Raw genomic sequence first — 20,416 nt, forward strand, 5'->3', positions numbered from 1 at the left:
TTCTGTTGAGGGGTTCTAGAAGGATGCCATCCTGTGGGAAGCCCTACTTCTCAAGACCAAGCGTTGACAATCCTTGAAATCAGGGCTTATATTTCTACATTTGGTAAAAGATCCTGTGGTCGTTTGAATGTGATAGTGCATGGTCCCAAAGACCCAGGTGTTTTCTTAAAATTAAACTTGTAACTTAGGGCTCAAACCTTCTGGCTGGAGGAGGTGTCACTGGGGGTGGATTCTGGAGTCCAGCTTTAAGTTGTGTTTGGGGACCAACTGGATTCCAGCCCAAAGGTGTGTCAAGAGCAGTGTGAGCTCTGGTGGGTTTGTGCCTGCTTGTGGTGCTGCCTACTGGTGCTTTCTCTCTACGGGGATCTGTGAAAGGCAGCAGCTTCTTCCACCATTGATGGAACTTCTCCTAGGTCTGTGAGCTTGAATCATATTCACTTTCTCCATAAGCTGTGGTTGGATGTTTGTCTCGGCAACACGCAACCAACTAGGACAATCTTTAAAGCTTCCACTTCAAGAAACTGTACTTTTTTTTTTTGTTTGTTTTTAAAAATATTTTTATTGATTTGAGAAAAAAGAGAAAGTGTACGGGTTTGCCAGGGTCTCTTGTCACTGCAAATGAGCTCCAGATATACAAGCCACCTTGTGCAGCTGTTTTAAATGGATAGTGAGGATTGATCCCAGGCCAACAGGCTTTGCAAGCAAGTGCCTTTAACCACTGAGCCATCTCTTCATCTCTCACAAGATACTTTTAAAAACTGTCATATGTTTCCCATATGTGAATAAGATAGACATTTATGGGGCTGGGGCAATGGGTGCCTGCTTGCAAAGCCTGCTAGCCCACGTTTAACTTCTTAGTGCTCACATGTCCACACACAAAAAGTGGAGTAAGTATCTGTTGTGTGCAGTGGCAGGGGACATGATTTGCCACCCCCACATGCAAATATGATTAAAAATATATTTATGTAATTCATAGGCTGATACAGGCTTATATGTGAGATTAAATGCAAATGTTGAACTGGGGTTAGGTTCTGCCACAGAAAACCCTGCCTTAAGATACCTGCACTTCAAAACATTATAGGCCATTACCAAGGCCCTTGGTTTCCCACCAGGAATAAATGGTAAGACCCTATTGCTGAAGACTCCACATACTTGGGCTACAAGGCCACTGAGAAATCCTGCTGGAACGGAGCTGAAAACCTCTGCCATGTAAACCAGGTGACAGAAAGCTGGAAGAAACCATTCTTCATGCAGTTCAATGGGAGAGAGAGATACCACCAGTGAAAATACTCAATAGTGGACACTGCAAGCCATGCCAAATGAGCCAACGGGTGCAAAACTGGCACATCTATCATGGTGGAAACCAACTGCCCTCCAATTGGACTGAAGGCCCGCTCCAAGGGAGGGAATACATCCCTGATACTGAAAACTTAAAACAGGGGTAGTCATGAGCCCTAGGAGTGTAACATCTGCTGATGTTTGGATAAGTGAGCACTTCTCTTAATATTCATACCCTTATATTAACACTACTCTCACTTTGGGTAGAGAATCTTCTCTTTTCAGATGGCAGTGACCTTGGGACAACTCAGAAGGTATCATGGTGCTGGATAGCAGTGACTAGAGTACTGAGTAACATCTCTATCACACCTTCCAAGGCTCAGGGTCTAATGCGGGAGAGGTGGCAGAAAGAATGTAAGAGCCAAAGGAAGGGCAGGACTCCTTACAATGTGCTCCCTCCAGACATAAAATGGCCTGGATATCCATGACCTCACAGTGCCTGACACTACCTACACAAGACCATCATAGAAGGAGGGAAAGATCATGACATCAAAATAAAAGAGAGACTTACTGAGATGGGGAGGGGATATGATGGAGAATGGGGTTTCTAAGGGGAAAAAGCAGGGAGGGAGGGTATTACCATGGGATATTTTTTATAATCCTGGAAAATGTTTTTAAAAATTGAGAAAAAATTAAATTAAAAAATAAAAAAAGTTACCTGCACTTAAGAAATCATTATTTTCTTTTTGTTTCAGCTTTTGTCTTAATCTTTTTTTTTTTTTAATTTGAGAGAGAGAAAGAGGGAGGGAGGGGGAGAGAGAGAGAGAATGGACACATCAGGACCTCTAGCCACTGCAAATGAACTTCAGAGGCATGTGTCACTTTGTGCATGTGGCTTTCATGGATCCTGGGGAACAGAACCAAAGTTCTTTGGCTTTGCAGGCAAGCGTCTTAACTGCTAAGCCACATCTCCAGCCCTTAATCTTTTTTTTTTTTTTTTTATGTGAACAAGTAATATTTTAGCCAATCATGTAAGAGTGTGAGGTTGCACTCTGACTATCAGCATGAGAAACGGGACCAATGCATTAGGAGATAACCCAGTAAGCTTCCTGTGGGGTGGACTCTTCAAGGCTTTCCCCTTCTGCAGAGGTCCACGTCGCCTTGCATCTGATACACTTTAGATTGCAGGCTCATTCCCAGACTCACTTCTAACAAAGTGAGAACACCAACAAAATCATAATTCAATTCTTAAAGGACTTGTTCATAAACCTTAAATCTACTGTATCAAACATGAAAAATGAAGCCTATTCTCTGTTGTTCAATTGTGCTACCAATGACCTTTCTAAGACCACTCCAAATACAAGACATAGCATTCTAGCATAATGAATAAGTAACTGTGGGAACAGGTATTCCCAAAAGTCTGGGATATACTGAAAAAACCTCTCCATCTTTCTCTACAGAAGACAGATAGCAGAACATTACCAAGTTATTTTTTTTCCCTTTTGAGACAGGGTTTCACTCTAACCCAAGCTGAGCTGAAACTCACTTTTGTAGCTCATGCCAGCATCAAATGCACAATGACCTCCTACATCTGCCACCTAGTACTGGGATTAAGGGTGTGCATCACCATTTCCAGCTTTATTATTGAGTTAAGATCTTAAATTAGTGAATGATTTGAAATTTTAATCCTGTACTAAACATTTCTGAGAAGACTGAATGCCATTAAAAATTATTCAACATATTCAATTCTAGGAAGACAATCAATATGGAAAAAAAAAAAAACCTTTTTACTTTAGTGTTATGAACAGTAATATGCCCAGAAGCCATCAATTGTTATTTGAAAATTTTCAGTGGCAGGGATGGGATACCTTCCAGCAAGTTGTTGGACAGAGAGGTTCTCCATATCCCCAAAACATTCCAGACTGTTGCCAAGGCTCCTGGTTGCCCATCACAACTAGATGGTTAAGACCCTATTGTTGACGACTTCACATGCTTGGGCTTAGGTCACTGAGAACTCAAGCCATAGCTGAGCTGGAAGCCTCTTCCATGCTGACTAGCTATTAGGATGCTGAAAAGACCTATACAGCCTGTTGGGAAAGGAGTCACTAACCATATTAGCCAGCAGTGGACCCTGAAAGCTCTACGGCTGGACAGCTAGGCCAAATGTACCAACTGGTACAGTGGTGCACGCTTGTTATGGGGGAAACCAACTGCTCTCTGACTGGACTTGAGGCCCGCTTCATGGGAGGGAATACACAACTGGTACTGAAAATCTAATCAAGATCCCACGGCTGGGCTGGAGAGATGGCTTAGCAGTTAAGCGCTTGCTTGTGAAGCCTATGGACCCTGGTTCGAGGCTCGATTCCCCAGGACCCACGTTAGCCAGATGCACAAGGGGGCGCACGCGTCTGGAGCTCATCTGCAGTGGCTGGAGGCCCTGGCGCGCCCATTCTCTCTCTCTCTCTCTCCCTCTCTCTCTCTCTCTCTCTCTCCCTCCCTCCCTCTCCCTCTTTCTCTCTCTGTCTGTTGCTCTCAAATAAATCAATAAAACAAACAAACAAAAAAAAAGATCCCATGGCTGGGGAGGTCATTAAGCCCTAGGGGTAAAATTACCACTGCTATCTAATTAAATGCATATATTATGCCCACCAAAATGTACTCTAAAGATTTATGATTATGCCCATATATTAATGCTACTCTCACTTTAGATTAGAGCATTTTCTCTTTTTAGATGGCGGTGACCACTGTGGTGACTCCAAACTCACTGTAGTACTGAAAAGTGACAGTGGGGTGTTCAGCACTAAGGGAGACATCTCTATCACACCCTCCAAGCTCAAGGACCACTGAGGAAGAGGTGACAGGAAGAATGTAAGAGACAAAGGAAGGGGCTGGAGAGATGGCTTAGCAGTTAAGCGCTTGCCTGTGAAGCCTAAGGACCCCGGTTCAAGGCTCAATTCCCCAGGACCCACATTAGCCAGATGCACAAGGGGGTGCACGTGTCTGGAGTTTGTTAGCAATGGCTGGAAGCCCTGGGGCGCCCATTCTTCCCCCCCCCCCACAGTATGTGTGTGTGTGTGTGTGTGTGTGTCTTTCTCTGTCACACTCAAATAAATATATAAAAAGGAACAAAAATTTTTTTTAAAAAAAGACAAAGGAAGGTGAGAAGTGCTTACAATAATGTTTTCCAGATACAAAGTGGCTTTGATATTCAGGACATCACAGAGGCTGACACTACCTACACAAGACCTACATAATAGAAGAAAGAAATGATGACAAAATAGAAGAAAATCCCATTGTCAATAGCCACAAAAAATAAATTATCTAGGAATATCACTCACAAAAGAAGTGAAAGACCTATGCAAAGAAAACATTAAAACCCTGAAGAAAGAAACTGAGGAGGACATGAGAAGCTGGCGGGACCTTCCATGCTCATGGACTGGAAACAGGATTGTGAAAACGGCCTTCCTGGCCCAGGAGGGGTTGGGACGAAGACCAGCCCTAAAACACTTGGCTCTGACTTGTAACTCCCAGCACTAGAAATCCGTTACAACCCACACTGAGGTGTTGATCGTAGAGATCTATGAGGTGCCCAGAACAAGACAGGCTTCTGTCAAGACATCTGACTACCCACCTGCAAAAAAAGGTAAGATCCTATTGCTGAAGACCACATGCTGCCAACACAGAACCTTGAGAGATCTGGCTGGAGTCTGGAAGGTTATAGCCCATGCAGTGCTGGAAAATGCTACATGAGCTGTTGTGAGCAATGTTGTGAGCAAGTAGGACACTGCTATATGAAAGCAACCAGTCTGACCAGATGTGCACAGCTGTGCAATGTTGGCACCCAGCCTCGGTAGTTAGCCAATGACTTTCTGATTAGCTATGAGATCCACTTAGTGGTGTCGTTGCTAGAAACCTGACTGTGTGGGTTTTTTTTTCCTTTAAGAACTGATTTGCAGGAGGAATATGAAGGGATTTGAAAGCTTGGACTAAGAGACACCTTGCAGGTCTATAAAAAGACATAGTGGTTGGGCATGGTGGCACATGCCTTTAATCCCAACACTCGGGAGGCAGAGGTAAGAGGATTCCCATGAGTTCGAGGCCACCCTGAGACTCCACAATGCATTCCAGGTCAGCCTGGGCTACAGTGAGACCCTACCTCAAAAAAAGAGAGAGAGAGAGAGAGAGAGAGAGAGAGAGAGAGAGAGAGAGATCGTGGATTCTTGTAAGAACTGAAAGAACAAAATGTAGAAGCTGTAGACTATGGGGTTTGGGCTGTTAAGAGAACAGCTTTGTCCAGAAGGGGCAGCAGCCGTTTCTGAGAGGCTAGCTGTGCTTGTCTTGTCCTGAGAACTTGAACAAAGCTGCATTTAAAACTCAGGGTGGGGCTCTCTTCGGCAGCACATATACTAAAATTGGAACGATACAGAGAAGATTAGCATGGTCCCTGCACAAGGATGACAGGCAAATTCGTGAAGTGTTCCATATTTTTGTTTAAAACACTTGAGTGTAAAAATATTCCAGATGAAGAATAAATTTTGATTTTGTAGTTTCAAAATAACATACAAAATTATTTTAAAGAGATATTTGGGTTATCTTAAAAGTCACTAGTAATGTGGAACAATTAGACATGGCATAATTCATTTAGACACCTTATCAGAATGAATTATTTTAGACACTTAAACACTAGTGGTCAAAGCAACTTTGAAAAAAAATTGCAAAGTAATAATACTATCCGTTACTTCACATTAATGTTCAGAGATTTCAAATATAATTACAGGAATTCTAAATTAATTTATTATGAATGAAAACGAGTTCCTATGCTAGCTTAAAAGCAGCTGAATTAGACTATGTTAAAACTATACCTAGACATTAAAATTTTGTCCTGGAAAAAAAAAAAACTCAGGGTGGGGCTGGAGAGATGGCCTAGTGGTTAAGCGCTTGCCTGTGAAGCCTAAGGACCCCAGTTTGAAGCTCGATACCCCAATACCCACGTTAGCCAGATGCACAAGGGGGCGTGCATGCGTCTGGGGTTCATTTGCAGTGATTGGAGGCCCTGACACACCCATTCTCTCTCTCTCTGCCTCTTTCTCTTTGTCTGTCATTCTCAAATAAGTAAATAAAAATGAACAAACAATTAAAATTAAAAGTCATGGTGGAACAAAGAACAAAAAGAGAAAACACAGGAAGAAATGAGAGCTTCGGGACAGACAACAGCCCATTGCAGCTGCACTTGTTGGAGGGATCGGTACCACTGAGGCTTGTACCAGCTATTCTGCACCGACAAAGTAGGAAGAATGCTGACTCTCTAGGAAGGAGCAACCCTTAAGAAGCACGCTCAAAGTTCATATCTCATAAATAAGCTTTATGCATCCCCACCCCAAGATTAACAAATGTGGGAGCTAATGGTCATTTGGAAATGGCCCCCAGGTGATGTGGAACAGGGTCACAGATCCTAAAGAGAGGCCATGGCATGGAACCATGGGTTACAGTGGAGACCCCAGACCTTTGGAGATGCCAAGACTATAGAATGGCCAAGATGAGCTACTGGCTAGGAATGGAGTCTTCCCCAGGTGTAGGTGGTCCAGCTGGAGTGGTGGACTTGGAACACCAGAGACTCTGTCATGGGTCCCAGATGGACACAAAACTGCAAGATTTGATATTTTTCCTGTTTGTTTTAGATCATGCATTGGCTCAATCTTTTCCTCTTATGCCTTCTTTTGCAGTAGGAATATTCATTATGTGTATGTGGCTTATGTTGATTTTATAGGCTCATAGCTAAGACATGCTGGTGTATGAGGATGACTGAACACTGTTGGGGCTGGTAAAAACTAAGGAGACCTTAAAAAATAGTTTTATTTATTTATTTGCAAGGAAAGGAGAAGAGAAAAGAAGGGGAGAGGAACAGAGGGGAGGGGAGGAGAAAAGGGAAGGGAAGGGAGGAGAGGGGAGAACAGAAGAAAAGAGAGAAAGAGAAAGAGAGAGAATAGGCACACCAGGGCCTCAGGCCACTGTAAACAAACTTCAGGTGCACTTGCCACTATGAATATCTGGCCTTATATGGGTACCGGGGATTTGAACCAGGGTTGCTAGACTTCACAGGCAAGCACCTTAACCACTAAGCAATCTCTCCAGTCCACAATGGGAATATTAAAGTTGGGCTGAATACATTTTTTTCTTTTTTCAAAAAAAAAAATTTTTTATTATTTCAAAGATACAGAGAAAAAGAGGTAGACAGAAAGCATATGGGTGCAGGAAGGCCTCTTACCACTGCAAACTAACTCCAGATGCACATGCCACCTTATGCATCTGGTTTTATGTGGACACTGGGAAATTGAAACCAAGCCATTAGACTTTGTGAGTAAGCACCTTTAACCACTGAGCTATTTCTCCAGTCCCTGAATACATTTTTCATCATAAGATAGTTGTGAGTCTATCTGGGCTGGGGGTGGAATGTGGTGGTTTGAACCAAATGTCCCTCATAAACTCATGTGGTTTGAATGCTTGGCCCCCATCAGGTGGCAACCCGGGAGGTGGAGTCTTGCTGGAGAAGGTGTGTTGCTAGGAGCAGACCTCCAGGTGTTACAGCACCCCCTTGGCAGAGCTCAGCTCACTCTCTTGCTGCTATTTTCCATCTGATGTCATGGGGAATGATGTCTAGCCTCTGCTCTAGCACCTTTTCTCTATGAGGCTTCCTCTCGAGATTGTAAGCCAAAATAATAAACCCTTTCCTCCCATAAAATTAAAAAAGGAAAAACAAAAAGAGGTACACAGCATTCCTGAGGAATGACACCTGAGGTTGTTCTCTAGTCCACACACATGGTCACAGACATGTGCATCTGAGCAACTATGTGTGTGCACGACACCCCCCTACACCCCCCACACACATAAGTAAAAATACAAAAACGTATCTTTTAGAGAAAGAACAGTTAATTAGAACAGACTGGGCTTCAGCTTAGTCAATGCCATCTTACTGTCAACTACTAAAATTTTGGGAAAAGCCAGGTGTGGAGGCACACGCCTTTAATCCCAGCACTCGGGAGGCAGAGGTAGGAGGATCGCTGTGAGTTCAAGGCCACCCTGAGACTCCATAGTGAATTCCAGGTCAGCCTGAGCTAGAGTGAGACCCTACCTCAAAAAAATCAAAAAAACAAAAAAAAAAATTGGGAAAAATATTTTAATGATACTAAAAATATGCTCAGGGTATTTGCTTAATTATATAATGCTTGATAAACTTTATCATAAGAGCACAAATACAAATTGTTTCATGAAATAATGATGATAATAAAGTAGTTAATAAAGTAAACAGATAATAGTTATTTGCTGTAACCCTTTTCTTAATTTGTTAATTTAGGATTCTACACTTTAAGTACATTAAATATTGCTCATAAAATTTAATTTGAACTTTTCAAATTTATTATATGCATATGGAAACTCATAACATAACTCCTGTTTTGAACTCACTATTCAAATTAATAATATAAGAATGAGCTATGTTTAATTTATTTTTGAAGCCTGTATAGCTATATTTTCCTGTGTAGTAAATCCTCACTGATGGTACAAACTATATAAAAAGCACTATATTCAAAAGAAGAACTTTGGGGCTGGAGAGATGGCTTAGTGGTTAAGCGCTTGCCTGTGAAGCCTAAGGACCCCAATTCGAGGCTCGGTTCCCCAGGACCCACGTTAGCCAGATGCACAAGGGGGCGCATGCATCTGGAGTTCGTTTGCAGTGGCTGGAAGCCCTGGCGCGCCCATTCTCTCTCTCTCTCTCTCTCTCTATTTGCCTCTTTCTCTCCCTGTCACTTTCAAATAAATAAATAAAAATAAACAAATTTTAAAAAAAGAAGAACTTTGTACTATAGCAAACTTTTAGCTCATTTAAATAGCAATGTTTATATGTTTATTTCAAATAATTTTGGATAATTGAGGCAAACAGAAAGAAAAACTTAATTCAACTTTCATGATGTATTAAAGCAAATGTTGACTTAGACTGCTGATAAAAGAGCTAATTAAAAGTAAAATAGTACTAGAGACCTATAACCAAAATTCAAGAAATCCTAAATATACTGTGCCAGTATACACTCACTTTCATATATTTTGCTAGTAGACATCATTTTCTTGGATATATTTACACATAAACTAAGCTTTATGATCTCTATTGGTCTGAAGTCAATAAAGCATTATGCTTAATTAAAACAAAGTCCATAGTGAGGCTACCACATTTGAAATCATTAATGTTCATTATGAGGCTAAAACACCAGAAAGGGATAGCGCGTCTGTACGTCATGTGAAGCCTGGAGTACATACAAACCCCGATAGGAAGGAAGCAGCGTGCCAGAGGTCTCGGAAGACAGCGCCAACCCCGTACGGACTGCCAGCTCCGTGGCTGTGCCCTGCTCCCTCCTGAGTGTTATCTGTGGTGCTAGAGCCATCTCCTTCCCTGTGTACTTCCAAATGGGCTGCTTTTCTTAATTTCCTTCATCAGAACAGATCAAGAGTGGAAGGTAGTTGTAAAATTTTAACACTGTCTCGGTAGAACATACAAAATATTATAAAACATAAGCACAATTACATTACATTTTACTAGACAAAATTTAATCCAAATATTGTGGCGTATATTCAAGACGAATCTGTGCAAATATGAAGGGGCTGTTCATTGCTCATCCTGACAGGTCGGTGGACATAACATTATAATGGCCATCTGGACAGATATTTACAAAGCAGTTCTTCCATGTTTGAATGTTACTAAGTACAAATTTAGATTGGAGCATTTCTCAAATGTCAGTACTCTTTCAAAAACCAGATGGGCTTAAATCACAAAACTACAAATATTCCAATCTCTTAATAATACAAACAAGGGATTGCTCCCAAGCACCCTCAAAGTACAATTCCATTGTGCCCAGGGGTCAGTGAGACTTACTATACCTACACTTACCAGCGAATAATATTATATAGCACCAAACAGTACTTAATACATAAAGAGCAGCTGAATTTTTTCATGGCTTTTCTTTTGCCAAGGATCTTTGAAATAACAAGATTTTTATAAGTAGTAGGGCTCATTAGCAATTACAGTTATCTATTCCCTATATTTGGTATGAGATGACCAGAAACGAACTTCAAGAAAAAAAAAATTACAAAAGAACACCCTACAGGGATGTATTCTCACAATGGCCTTTAAGCAGATAAAGACAATAAACCATCTGGTAACTGATCCGGGAACTTAGTGCTTTATTTGAAAGAATAACTTTACAAGGTAACATTATGTTCCATGGAGGAAACCAGTATCTACAAAACAATCGCTTCTGACAGGCAGTACCTTCTTCTTTTCCCGCCTGTGCTTAGAGGAGGTTTGGGTGTTCTTGTTGACACAATCTGGCAGTGCACAGTTCCCAAGAGCAGCATCAGCCATACTGGCCCGATCACTTCCGTTAGAGGTATGCTGTGTGGACTGGGAGCGGAGCAGAATAATGCTACTGCAGCAACTACAAAAAGAGAAAGAAAAGACAGGGCATTATGTGGCTGAGAATCACTGCTTCAAATCCCAAAAACTGTTCTCATGCTGCTTCTCAGCAGATTCTTTCCCCAATTTTTAGTGAGTTTAATATGTTACTCTATCCTAGCTCTTTAGACAATTTTATTGCTTGCTATAGCCTAACCACCTCACTTAGCAATACGCTCTTGGCGCGAGTCAGGACTCAGCTCAACTCTAATGCACATACCTCACTCAACACTGTAATGAAAATCAGGTGGATTTAAATCTAAATACAGTTATATAGCCTAAACAGGTCAAAGTCACTTTAAAAAAATTTTTTTGAACTTTTTTTTAATTTGCAAGCAGAGTAATAGGGAGAAGAGAGACAAAGAGAATGGACACATCAGGGTCTTAGCTGCTACAAACAAACTCCAGATACATGTGCCACTTTGTGCATCTGGCTTTACATGGGTACTGAGAAATCACACCTGGGTCATTAGGCTTTACAGACAAGCACCTTAACCACTGAGCCATCTCTCCAGCCCTCTCCCTCCCCCACTTCTTTTTCTCAGAACTGTCTCACAGTGTAACCCCAAGCTGTCCTAGAACTGAGTAGCCCACTGGTCTCAAACTCAATGGCTATTTTCAGCCTTCCCAGTATTTGGATTATATGCATAAGCCACTATGCCCAGCTTCAAATGAAACTTTTCTTTAAGGATTAATAGAAGTGCTTGAATAAATGCTTCTTCTCGATAATAAATACGAAAGACTGTGGAAATACAAAATTTATGAAATTTCCAGGGGCCACCCCAGCCGTTGTCTAGCCAGAGCCAACTCCAGGACACGAGCAGCAAGGAAAGCAGTCAAAGGAAACAGCAAAGACGTCGCTGGAGCCTCCGGATCCAGAAACCAGCGCTTCAAGTTCTGCTTGGAGCCAGCAGAACACTAAGTACTAGGCTTTTATGCTGTTGTGTGATCACTGTAATGCATTAAGCAATATTCATATTTTAAGAAATGCCTTTGGCTACACGCAGGGGTAAATGTGATGATATATATAACTTAATAAAAAATAACATTTATTTTAACAAAATATCTAACTCAATCAAAATCATGAAAAGACCTATAAAATACTTGATAAAAATTTTAAACTGCCATGTAATGCATTTTAACAGAAATATGAACTTGTATTCTAATAATCACATGAAAAACAATTCAAAATATAAGAAGTTTCATAAACAAGTATGTTCACTTCAGTGTGAATTTTGATAACCAAAGACGGCAGACAGCTTACATGCTCACTACTTACAAGAATTATTTTCCAGTAATTTAAAATTGAATGCATAAATGCTGACACATATCAAACACAAAAGATAATATATAACCGTCTCTATAAAATAATCTCAAGTATATAAAATTAGAGAAAGTAAACAGCAAGGCATGGCTACAGGTAGTTTTTTTGTTTGGTTTTTTATTATTGTGTTGGCTTCAGTTTGTTTTTACATTTTCCAGGTTTTCTACCATGAACATATACATCTTTAATCAGAAAACATAAGGCTTTGGTGTGACTCAGTAGTAGAACACTTGGTCAGCGTGTGCAAGTCCTGGGTTCAATCCCCAGCACTGAAAACACACGCATGCTTGTGCTCGCTCACTCTGTCACACACACACACACACACACACACACAACATCCTCATAGTCCATTTCCTCTTATAAGTGTAAAATATATCCTGTCTCAGAAGGATATGCCGGACTCGGTGGCACACACCTTTAACCCCAGCACTTGGGAGGCAGAGGTAGAAGGATTGCTATGAGTTTGAGGCCATCTTGAGATTACTAGAGAATTCCAGGTCAGCCTAAGCTAGAATGAGAACCCTACCTACTCAAAAAAATAAAAAATAAAACAGGGCTGCAGGGATGGGTTAGCGGTTAAGGCATTTGCCAAAGGACCCACAAGGGGTGCGTGTGTCTGGGGTCGGTTTGCAGTGGCTGGAGGCCCTGATGCGCTCATTTTTCTCTCTCACTCTCTTTCTCTCTGTCAAATAAGTAAATACAAATAAAACATTTTTTTAAAAATTAAATTAAATTTAAAAAGAAATAAAATGAAAGTCCGTGGTGTTTATAAGCTCATTTATTTAAAAGATATCTCTTGCATAGGGTCTACTGACAAAACATGCAAATAACTCAGGAATAATACCACACTTAAAATATGTAACAAAATAAAAATTCTGAAAAGGCATCAAACAAACCAAAATAACTGCTTTGCTTGTGAGATGGAATACAAGTTGTTTCTTCTTTAGTTTCCAAAACCTCTCTGGTGTCATAAACTATTGACACACTGCTGTGTCGCTGCTGCTGCCGGGACTCTACACTAGAATGCTGACCGTCTTGGATCTTCAGATCTTTTCAGTTTCCTTGTCTATAAAACTAGGCAAAATAATACTACTGGACTTCACTGGATTTATGTGAGAATTAAACAAGAATCTGAAAAAGCACTTAGAAGAGTACAAGGTGCCACACAAAACTTAACGGAGAACGAGAATAGCTCAAATAACAGTGGGAAAAGCACAGAAAAATAAACCATACCTTAGATAGAAGTAGGTGGGCTCTGACTTCCAGTAGGTGCCACGGCACACATGTGCCCACATACATACACACATGCACACCCACATGCAAAAATAAGTAAATAAATAAATGCTAAAGAATTCTTCTTAATATCTATTTTCTTTATCCATCCACGAATCTAAATTTTATAAAATCATATTTAAAAGGAACTGTTTTGTTTTCTCCATCATTTTTAATACAAAATTACTTTTTTCTTACTAACATTCATACTACTAGAAGCCAGTTTATATTTACAATAAAGTCTTAGTAACCGTAAAATATAGTATCCTAAAAGTTAACAGCTTGATGCATGCAGTCCATCATGTGACTTTACCTTGAAGAAGATAAAGGACAAGAAGCCAGAAAAAGATGACCTTCGATGTCACTTGTAACCACCACCGGAAGAAAAAGGGGAAAAATACAACTCGAACAATCCCTTTTCTAGTCAGAGAAGTCCAAGGACTTTCAGGCTTTGCCTTAGCAAATGCAGACCCTGAGGAAAAAGTAAAGTGCAATGACAGACTCGGTTTATCATTATGTCATTTTCTTACAGGAAAATGTCAGTGTTTTAAAAACAAGAGGCATATCTTATTCTATTCTATGCTACAAGAACCATCTAACATGGAGTAGTAGGCATTCTTTATGTAATCACACTAATTCAAGTACTTTAAAAAGAATATTAGGGGCTGGAGAGATGGCTTAGTGGTTAAGCTGCTTGCCTGCAAAGCCTAAGGACCCATGTTCTACTCTCCAGATCCCACGTTAGCCAGATGAGCAAAGGTGAGGCAAGCACAAGGTCACACATGCCCAATAGGTGGCACAAGTGTCTGGAGTTCAACAGCAGTGGCTTGAGCCCCTGGCATGCCAATTCTCTCTCTCTCTCTCTCTAAAAAAATAAATTTTAAAAAATTAAAAATAGTATCAGGTCAAGTAACAATTTCTTCCATATATTATATAAACATAACACAATGTTCAAATGTTAATGTCACTGGGAATTACAAATTACTGCTTAACTTTTTATTTTTATTTTTATTTTAAGCTTTAATTATAATATGAAGCCCTTAATGAGTTTGCTAAGAAACCATGAGCTATTTATTGTTTTATACTTGCTTCTAAAAATTACATGTTATGGCAGAAAAAACTAGTCAATGCCTCTACTGTCTCTTATTTAAGCTACTTCTGTCCTCATTTAGGTTCACATTACTTTCACTAATACAAATACACATATCTAAGCTATTATGAATTGTTTCTTCAAGTTCAATGTCTACTTGTATTAAGCATTTACTTATCAAATACTCACCTCTTACAAGATCAACATCTATGAGGTCTGGTTTCACATGTGCTGTTTTCTTTGGTTTATTTCTTAACCCCTGTAATATATTAAAAGTAGTAATGGGACCCAGGTTTAATTCCCCAGTACCCACATAAATCCAGATGCATAGAGTGGCACATGCATCTGGAGTTTGTGCACAGTGGCAGGAGGACCTGGTGTGTCTATTCTTATTCTCTCTCTCTATCTCTCTCTCAAATAAATAAATAAATAATTTTTTTAAAGAAAAAAAGTAGTATTGATACTCTATATGTATTTTCTGTTAATCCACTATAGCAGACAAGAATCAATTCTAAAGATGTTAATTTACAATAAAATCTTTGATTATACTGAACAAAAATATATATTATGTATTTGTTACAAATGGAACACAATTACAGCATTATAATAAATTGTATTACTTCCCAAAAGGCATGTTGAGGTGTATGTTTGACATGCAAAGCTTGTTTATGGCCGGGTGTGATGGCGCACCTTTAATCACAGCACTCGGGAGGCTGGATCACAGTGAGTTTGTAATAGTCAAATTCTAATATAAGGACTGTCACTATCCTAACCAAATTTGGACATAGAGCCTAGATGGTCTAAGAGACTGCACTGGCCTTAGATTTACTTCGGGAGAGTGCTGAGGCTAAGTGAAGTAGTGTCCCCAAGGCACTGAGGATGTGGGCTGGGAGTGGTCTACAGACAGTAGTAGATGACAAAGTTGAGGATCAGAGATGGACTGCAACATCCAACACACACATTCCTAGCAAATAAGATATACAAATGACAAACCGGTGTATGACAAAGATGCTCAGAACCCTTAGGAAATGCAATTCAAAACCACAAGAGACCTCACTCTGGGAAGAAGGGCTGTTTATACAGAAACTCAAACTAAACATCAGCAAGGATGTGGAGAAAACAGAACTCTGTTGCACAGTTATGGAAGTTTCTCATAGAATTACAAATAAAACTACCTGGGGCTGGAGAGATGACTCAGTGGTGAAGGCAGATGCCTGTGAAGCCTAAGGACCCATGTTCGACTCTCCAGATCCCACGTAAGCCACATGCACAAAAATGAGGCAAGCGCAAGGTTTCACATGCCCACTAGGTGGTGCAAGTGTATGGAGTTTGATTTCAATGGAAAATTGGGGCCTGCTTCAGCAATAAACATGGCCATGTGGTTCTTAGTCTTTTGGAAATTGTTTGGGGAGGAATGTGGAAGGATTTAGAACTTTGAACAGAGAAGCCTTATAGTGCTGTAAACAGAGGTAATGGCCATTCTGGTGGGAATTTGGAAGACCAAATGGCCAAGGGAAATGTGCACTGTAGAGTTTGACTTACGAGACTTCAATCTGGCACAGGAAGTTAGTTTTATTTTGTTTTTTTTTTATTTAGGTGGTGGTGGTGGTGGTGGTGGTGTGTGTGTGTACACGCAGGTCATCACCTGTCCCTACTGTAAACAAATGCAAGCCACAAGTGCCATTTTTTTGTGCTCTGGCTTTATGTGAATACCTGGAGAATTTGACCAAAAGCTGGCAGGGTTTCAAGCAGGTATTTTTACTACTGTGCCATCTCTTCAGCCTCAGGAACAGGATTTTAATGGAACTGGACTACAGACAATGGCTGCAGTCTTCCCATGTCCTCTAAAACTAATGCAGAAATATGTTTGACAAAGGAAATTTCAAAGCACAAAAATCATCGAGTGTGTGAAATGGATTCTTTTTGCTACCCTGATTCAGATCTACAATGAAAGGGCTTATAATTATGCCCCCTACATAGTTCCCATCTGGGGGAGCCTTTGAGAGGTGAAGGCTTGCTGAAAGTGTACTGATGTGGGCAGCCCTTGGGGTTGATGAGTCCGGCCCTACAGATGTTGAGGGCTAATTTGCCCTGTGGCTGATAGATGGACATGTGACGCTGGCTGTCGGCTATCTTGCGTTTCTCTGCCATGATGACACTTCTCAAAATTGTAAGTCTGAAATAAATCCTTTCACCCATAAACTGCTTCTACTCAGGTGTTAGTGCCAACAGCAAGAAGATAATTGCTACAGGTACCTTACTGAATTTATTCATTTGCCTATTTTAGCTCTACTTGATACATTTCAGACTCTTGTCTTCTTATTTTTTATTAATTTATTTATTTGAGAGACAGGGAGAGAGGAAGAAGCAGAGAGAGAAAGAGAGGCATATATACAGAGAATGGGCACACTAGGGTCTCCAGCCACTGCAAACAAACTGCAGACATTTGCCCCACCTTGTACATCTGGCTGACATGGGTCCCAGGGAATCGAACGTAGGTCCGCTGCCTTTATATGCAAGTGCCTGCACCATGAACTCATTTCTCCAGCCCTCCAAACTCTTTTCAGATGGAACTTTTTTTTTCTTTCCTTCTTGCATCTTTCTTTGCATACTCCTTAAATCTATGCTATTTTTCTAATTGTTCAGTCCTTTTGCTTCATCATTCAATGAAAATCTGCTCATTATTATGAAAATATTAACAATGTGCATAATGCATAATGCTATACATATATGAACTATATAGTATACACACATACACAGTATCCTTATACATACTTAATATAACACTGAATACCACATCTCTCCCCCAAGTACTACCTGGATATTTCTAAAATAGAATTTGAAATTTCCTTTCTCCCAGCATTTCCTATCACACCTGAAGAATTTGTAGAAATATAAACTTTAAAAGCCAGGCATAGTAATTCAACCTATGGGGAGACTGAGGTAGAAAAATCACCATGAACTGAAGCCAGCCTGGGCTACATAGTAAATTTCGGGTCAGCCTGAGCTAGAGTGAGACCCTGCCTCAAAATAAAATTTTAAAAAGTAAAGCTGGAGCCGGGCATGGTGGCACATGCCTTTAATCCCAGCACTCGGGAGGCAGAGGCAGGAGGATCGCCAAGAGTTCGAGGCCACCCTGACACTATATAGTTAATTCCAGGTCAGCCTGGACCAGAGTGAGACCCTACCTCGAAAAACCAAAAAAATAAAAAAGCAAAGCTGGACAGATGGCTTAGTGGTTAAGGTGCCTGCCTGCAAAGCCAAAGGACCCAGGTTTGATTCCCCAGTACCCACACAAGGCAGATGCACATGGGGGCACATGCATCTGGAGTTCATTTGCAGTAGCTGAAAGCCCTGGCGCACCCATTCTCTCTCTCTCTCCTTCTGTCTATGAAACAGACAAACAAATAAATAAATGAATATAAATAAAATCTTTACAAAGGGCAAAACAGAACAAATTTCTGCATAAAGTCCTTCAGTGTCATCCACGCTGTCATCCAGGCTATGTCTGAACTCTCGGGTTAGGAACTCAAACCCCTTCAAGGTGTGCGTGTCCTTCTGGCTCTACTGCTGACCACTTTTCCCTTCCTTCTCAAGCCAATTACCAAAGGACTGAGCATTCCTTGGTCGTCATCTTACTTTCTTTCCTTCCTTCCTCCCCTGACTCCTTCCCTCTTCTGTTCTCCTTTCTTCTTTTCTGATGCATATTTTCATATGCCTTTCTGGTATATCTGACACACTTTGTTTGTGAGCCACTTTGTCTGTAAAACCTTTCCTAGCCAGCTCAGGGTTTCCTCCCTCTGCCCTCCCCTAGAGAGATTTAACACATGTGCTTCTTAATTGAATTTATTTCATTTATAATAATGTGCCTCACCTATAAAAGTGTAACCTATTCATCTTTCTGTTCCCATGGCAATTCTATATTTAACATATGCCAAAACTTTATTAAATGAATGTATTAAAGTAAAAACATTAAAGTTGATAAAATGTCTATGTCCTTTGTCATAGATGACTAAGTTGTCTAAACACTTACAGATCTTTTTTTTTGTTTGTTTTGTTTTATTTTTTGAGGTAGGGTCTCACTCTAGCCCAAGCTGACCTGGAATTCACTATGTAGACTCAGGGTGGCCTCAAACTCACTGTGATCCTCCTACCTCTGCCTCCCGAGTGCTGGGATTAAAGGTGTGCGCCACCACGCCTGGTCTTTGAACATATTTTTACGTAACTATAGACAATGGCTTTTAATCTAGTGTAAACCTTTCTGTAAAAAGAGAAAATGTCAACTAACTACAGCAACATTCTCTGAGCCCAGATTAAATTTAGCTCGTGCAAAAACATACTTATTAGTATCTATGCAAATGAAAAACTACATAAATTTTATTATCAAAAAAGAATGCTGAGGAACAACAAATTTAGATTAAAAAGTTTTCACCCGAGCATGACAGCCTAAGAGAATATCTTATCAGTGTAAGACAGGTGGTTAAATGTCTAAGTGCCTGCTCTAAGAACACTTGAGTTAATATTTTATTTCTTAGATTCTTTCTAAAAAATGACCAACTGCTCAGCAACTCTTTTCGCACCAAGTCATTCTGTTAGTAGCTCCAGAAAGCAGCTCTCAGGTCAGCCCAGCAGCACCGCACAGGGTCACGCAGGCGAGAACAACCCTGGGACACTTACCAGCTTAATAAACTGTACAGAGCAATGACAGCATCAAAAGGAAGGAAAAGTAAACTAGAAGTATAAGGTGACAGGTGAAAGGGGAAAACAGCTGGCAAAAAACAGTCATTAGAAATGAAATTTAAAAATGGAAAGGTGCTAAAAAGTTTTTTAAAAAGTCAAAAGACATGACTGAAGTTACAAGTTTACCTCTTTACTTAAAAGTTTAGATGGAATAAACATTAATTTACACATTAAAAGTATATGGAAAGGTACTGAATAAAATGTGACAGGTCAAAAATTATGTTTTAGGATAAACAGAACAAAACAAATTTGTTACCTTGATTTCTCTTTGTTCAACAGATTTTTCCCATATTTGTTGGTCATATGCTCCAATCTGAAGAAAAGAAGCCGGTATTACATTAAATAATCATTGCTGGTACCTACTTCTTCAAACTAGAAGCTACTCAGTGTTCACTCATAGCAAAGTTTAGGTTCAGCTCTGTCTCAGCCTTTCGGGATCAATGATGTGCTGCAATAGATCTCGAAGCACTGACCGAGGAATGGCCAGTACCTTTGCAACTTGCTGGAAGAGGCAGTCTCTCAGGCTTCACACACTAGTTGCTGGATCAGAGATACGGGATGGGGACTCAAAAGATTTTGCTTAAGAAATCCCTTCCAGATAAATCTGATGTGAGAACCATGCCATACGAATCATTTACTGTAAATAAACATAATTACTACAGTGCTGTTATAGTCAAGAAGAAGAGAAAAAAAACAGATCCTTTTTGAAGTTGTTGTTGTTACATTGGGAGGGGGGGTATTTTTAAGGCAGGCTGTCTGTCACTGTAGCACAGGCTGACCTGAATCTCACTCTGTAGTTCCAGGCTGGCCTCAAACTCAACCCTCCTGCCTCTGCCTTCTGAGTGCTGGGATGAAAGGAAAGGCATAACCATCACACACAGCTTGAAGTTGTTTTTTAAAGAAAAATAATAGTATGTAGGATTAGAAATTCATAAATATGCTGACTACTAAGTTGCTTCTTTTTTCTGACAGGATCTCACTGAACACACAACATTCCTCCTGTTAGTACCCTGAGTGCTGAGATTACATACATGAGCTACTACATCTAAAGTTTAAATTAGCAAACAAAAGCTGTAAAATAATTAAAGGCACACTGAGAGAAATCAGAAGAAAAATATGGCGTTCCTATTATTCTCAGACACCAGAAAGTCCTTTGAACTACTCTTTAACCAGCAACCTCAATTAGCCACTTTTTACCGTTCCTACATGATTT

The 20,416-nt window shown here is 40.3% G+C and overlaps 1 protein-coding gene and 1 non-coding gene across 5 annotated transcripts in view; one reads left to right on the plus strand and one right to left on the minus strand.

Moving 5' to 3' along the window:
• Phtf2 (putative homeodomain transcription factor 2) overlaps positions 1–20,416 on the minus strand; it is a 144,348-nt gene that overhangs the window by 51,940 nt on the left and 71,992 nt on the right. For all 4 annotated transcript variants that reach the window (XM_045135755.1, XM_045135753.1, XM_045135754.1 and 1 more), the window contains exons 3-7: positions 19,460–19,516; positions 14,653–14,722; positions 13,687–13,845; positions 10,595–10,760; positions 9,590–9,754 (exon numbers count right to left, since the gene is read on the minus strand). In XM_045135755.1, the coding sequence (XP_044991690.1) occupies positions 9,590–9,754; positions 10,595–10,760; positions 13,687–13,845; positions 14,653–14,722; positions 19,460–19,516 (617 nt within the window). The remainder of the gene's footprint in view (positions 1–9,589; positions 9,755–10,594; positions 10,761–13,686; positions 13,846–14,652; positions 14,723–19,459; positions 19,517–20,416) is intronic.
• Positions 5,661–5,767, plus strand: LOC123455489. Its single transcript, XR_006633950.1, has one exon. It is a non-coding gene; the product is annotated as a U6 spliceosomal RNA (small nuclear RNA).

Source organism: Jaculus jaculus, chromosome 16, assembly GCF_020740685.1.
Source record: "Jaculus jaculus isolate mJacJac1 chromosome 16, mJacJac1.mat.Y.cur, whole genome shotgun sequence".
NCBI lineage: Eukaryota > Metazoa > Chordata > Mammalia > Rodentia > Dipodidae > Jaculus > Jaculus jaculus.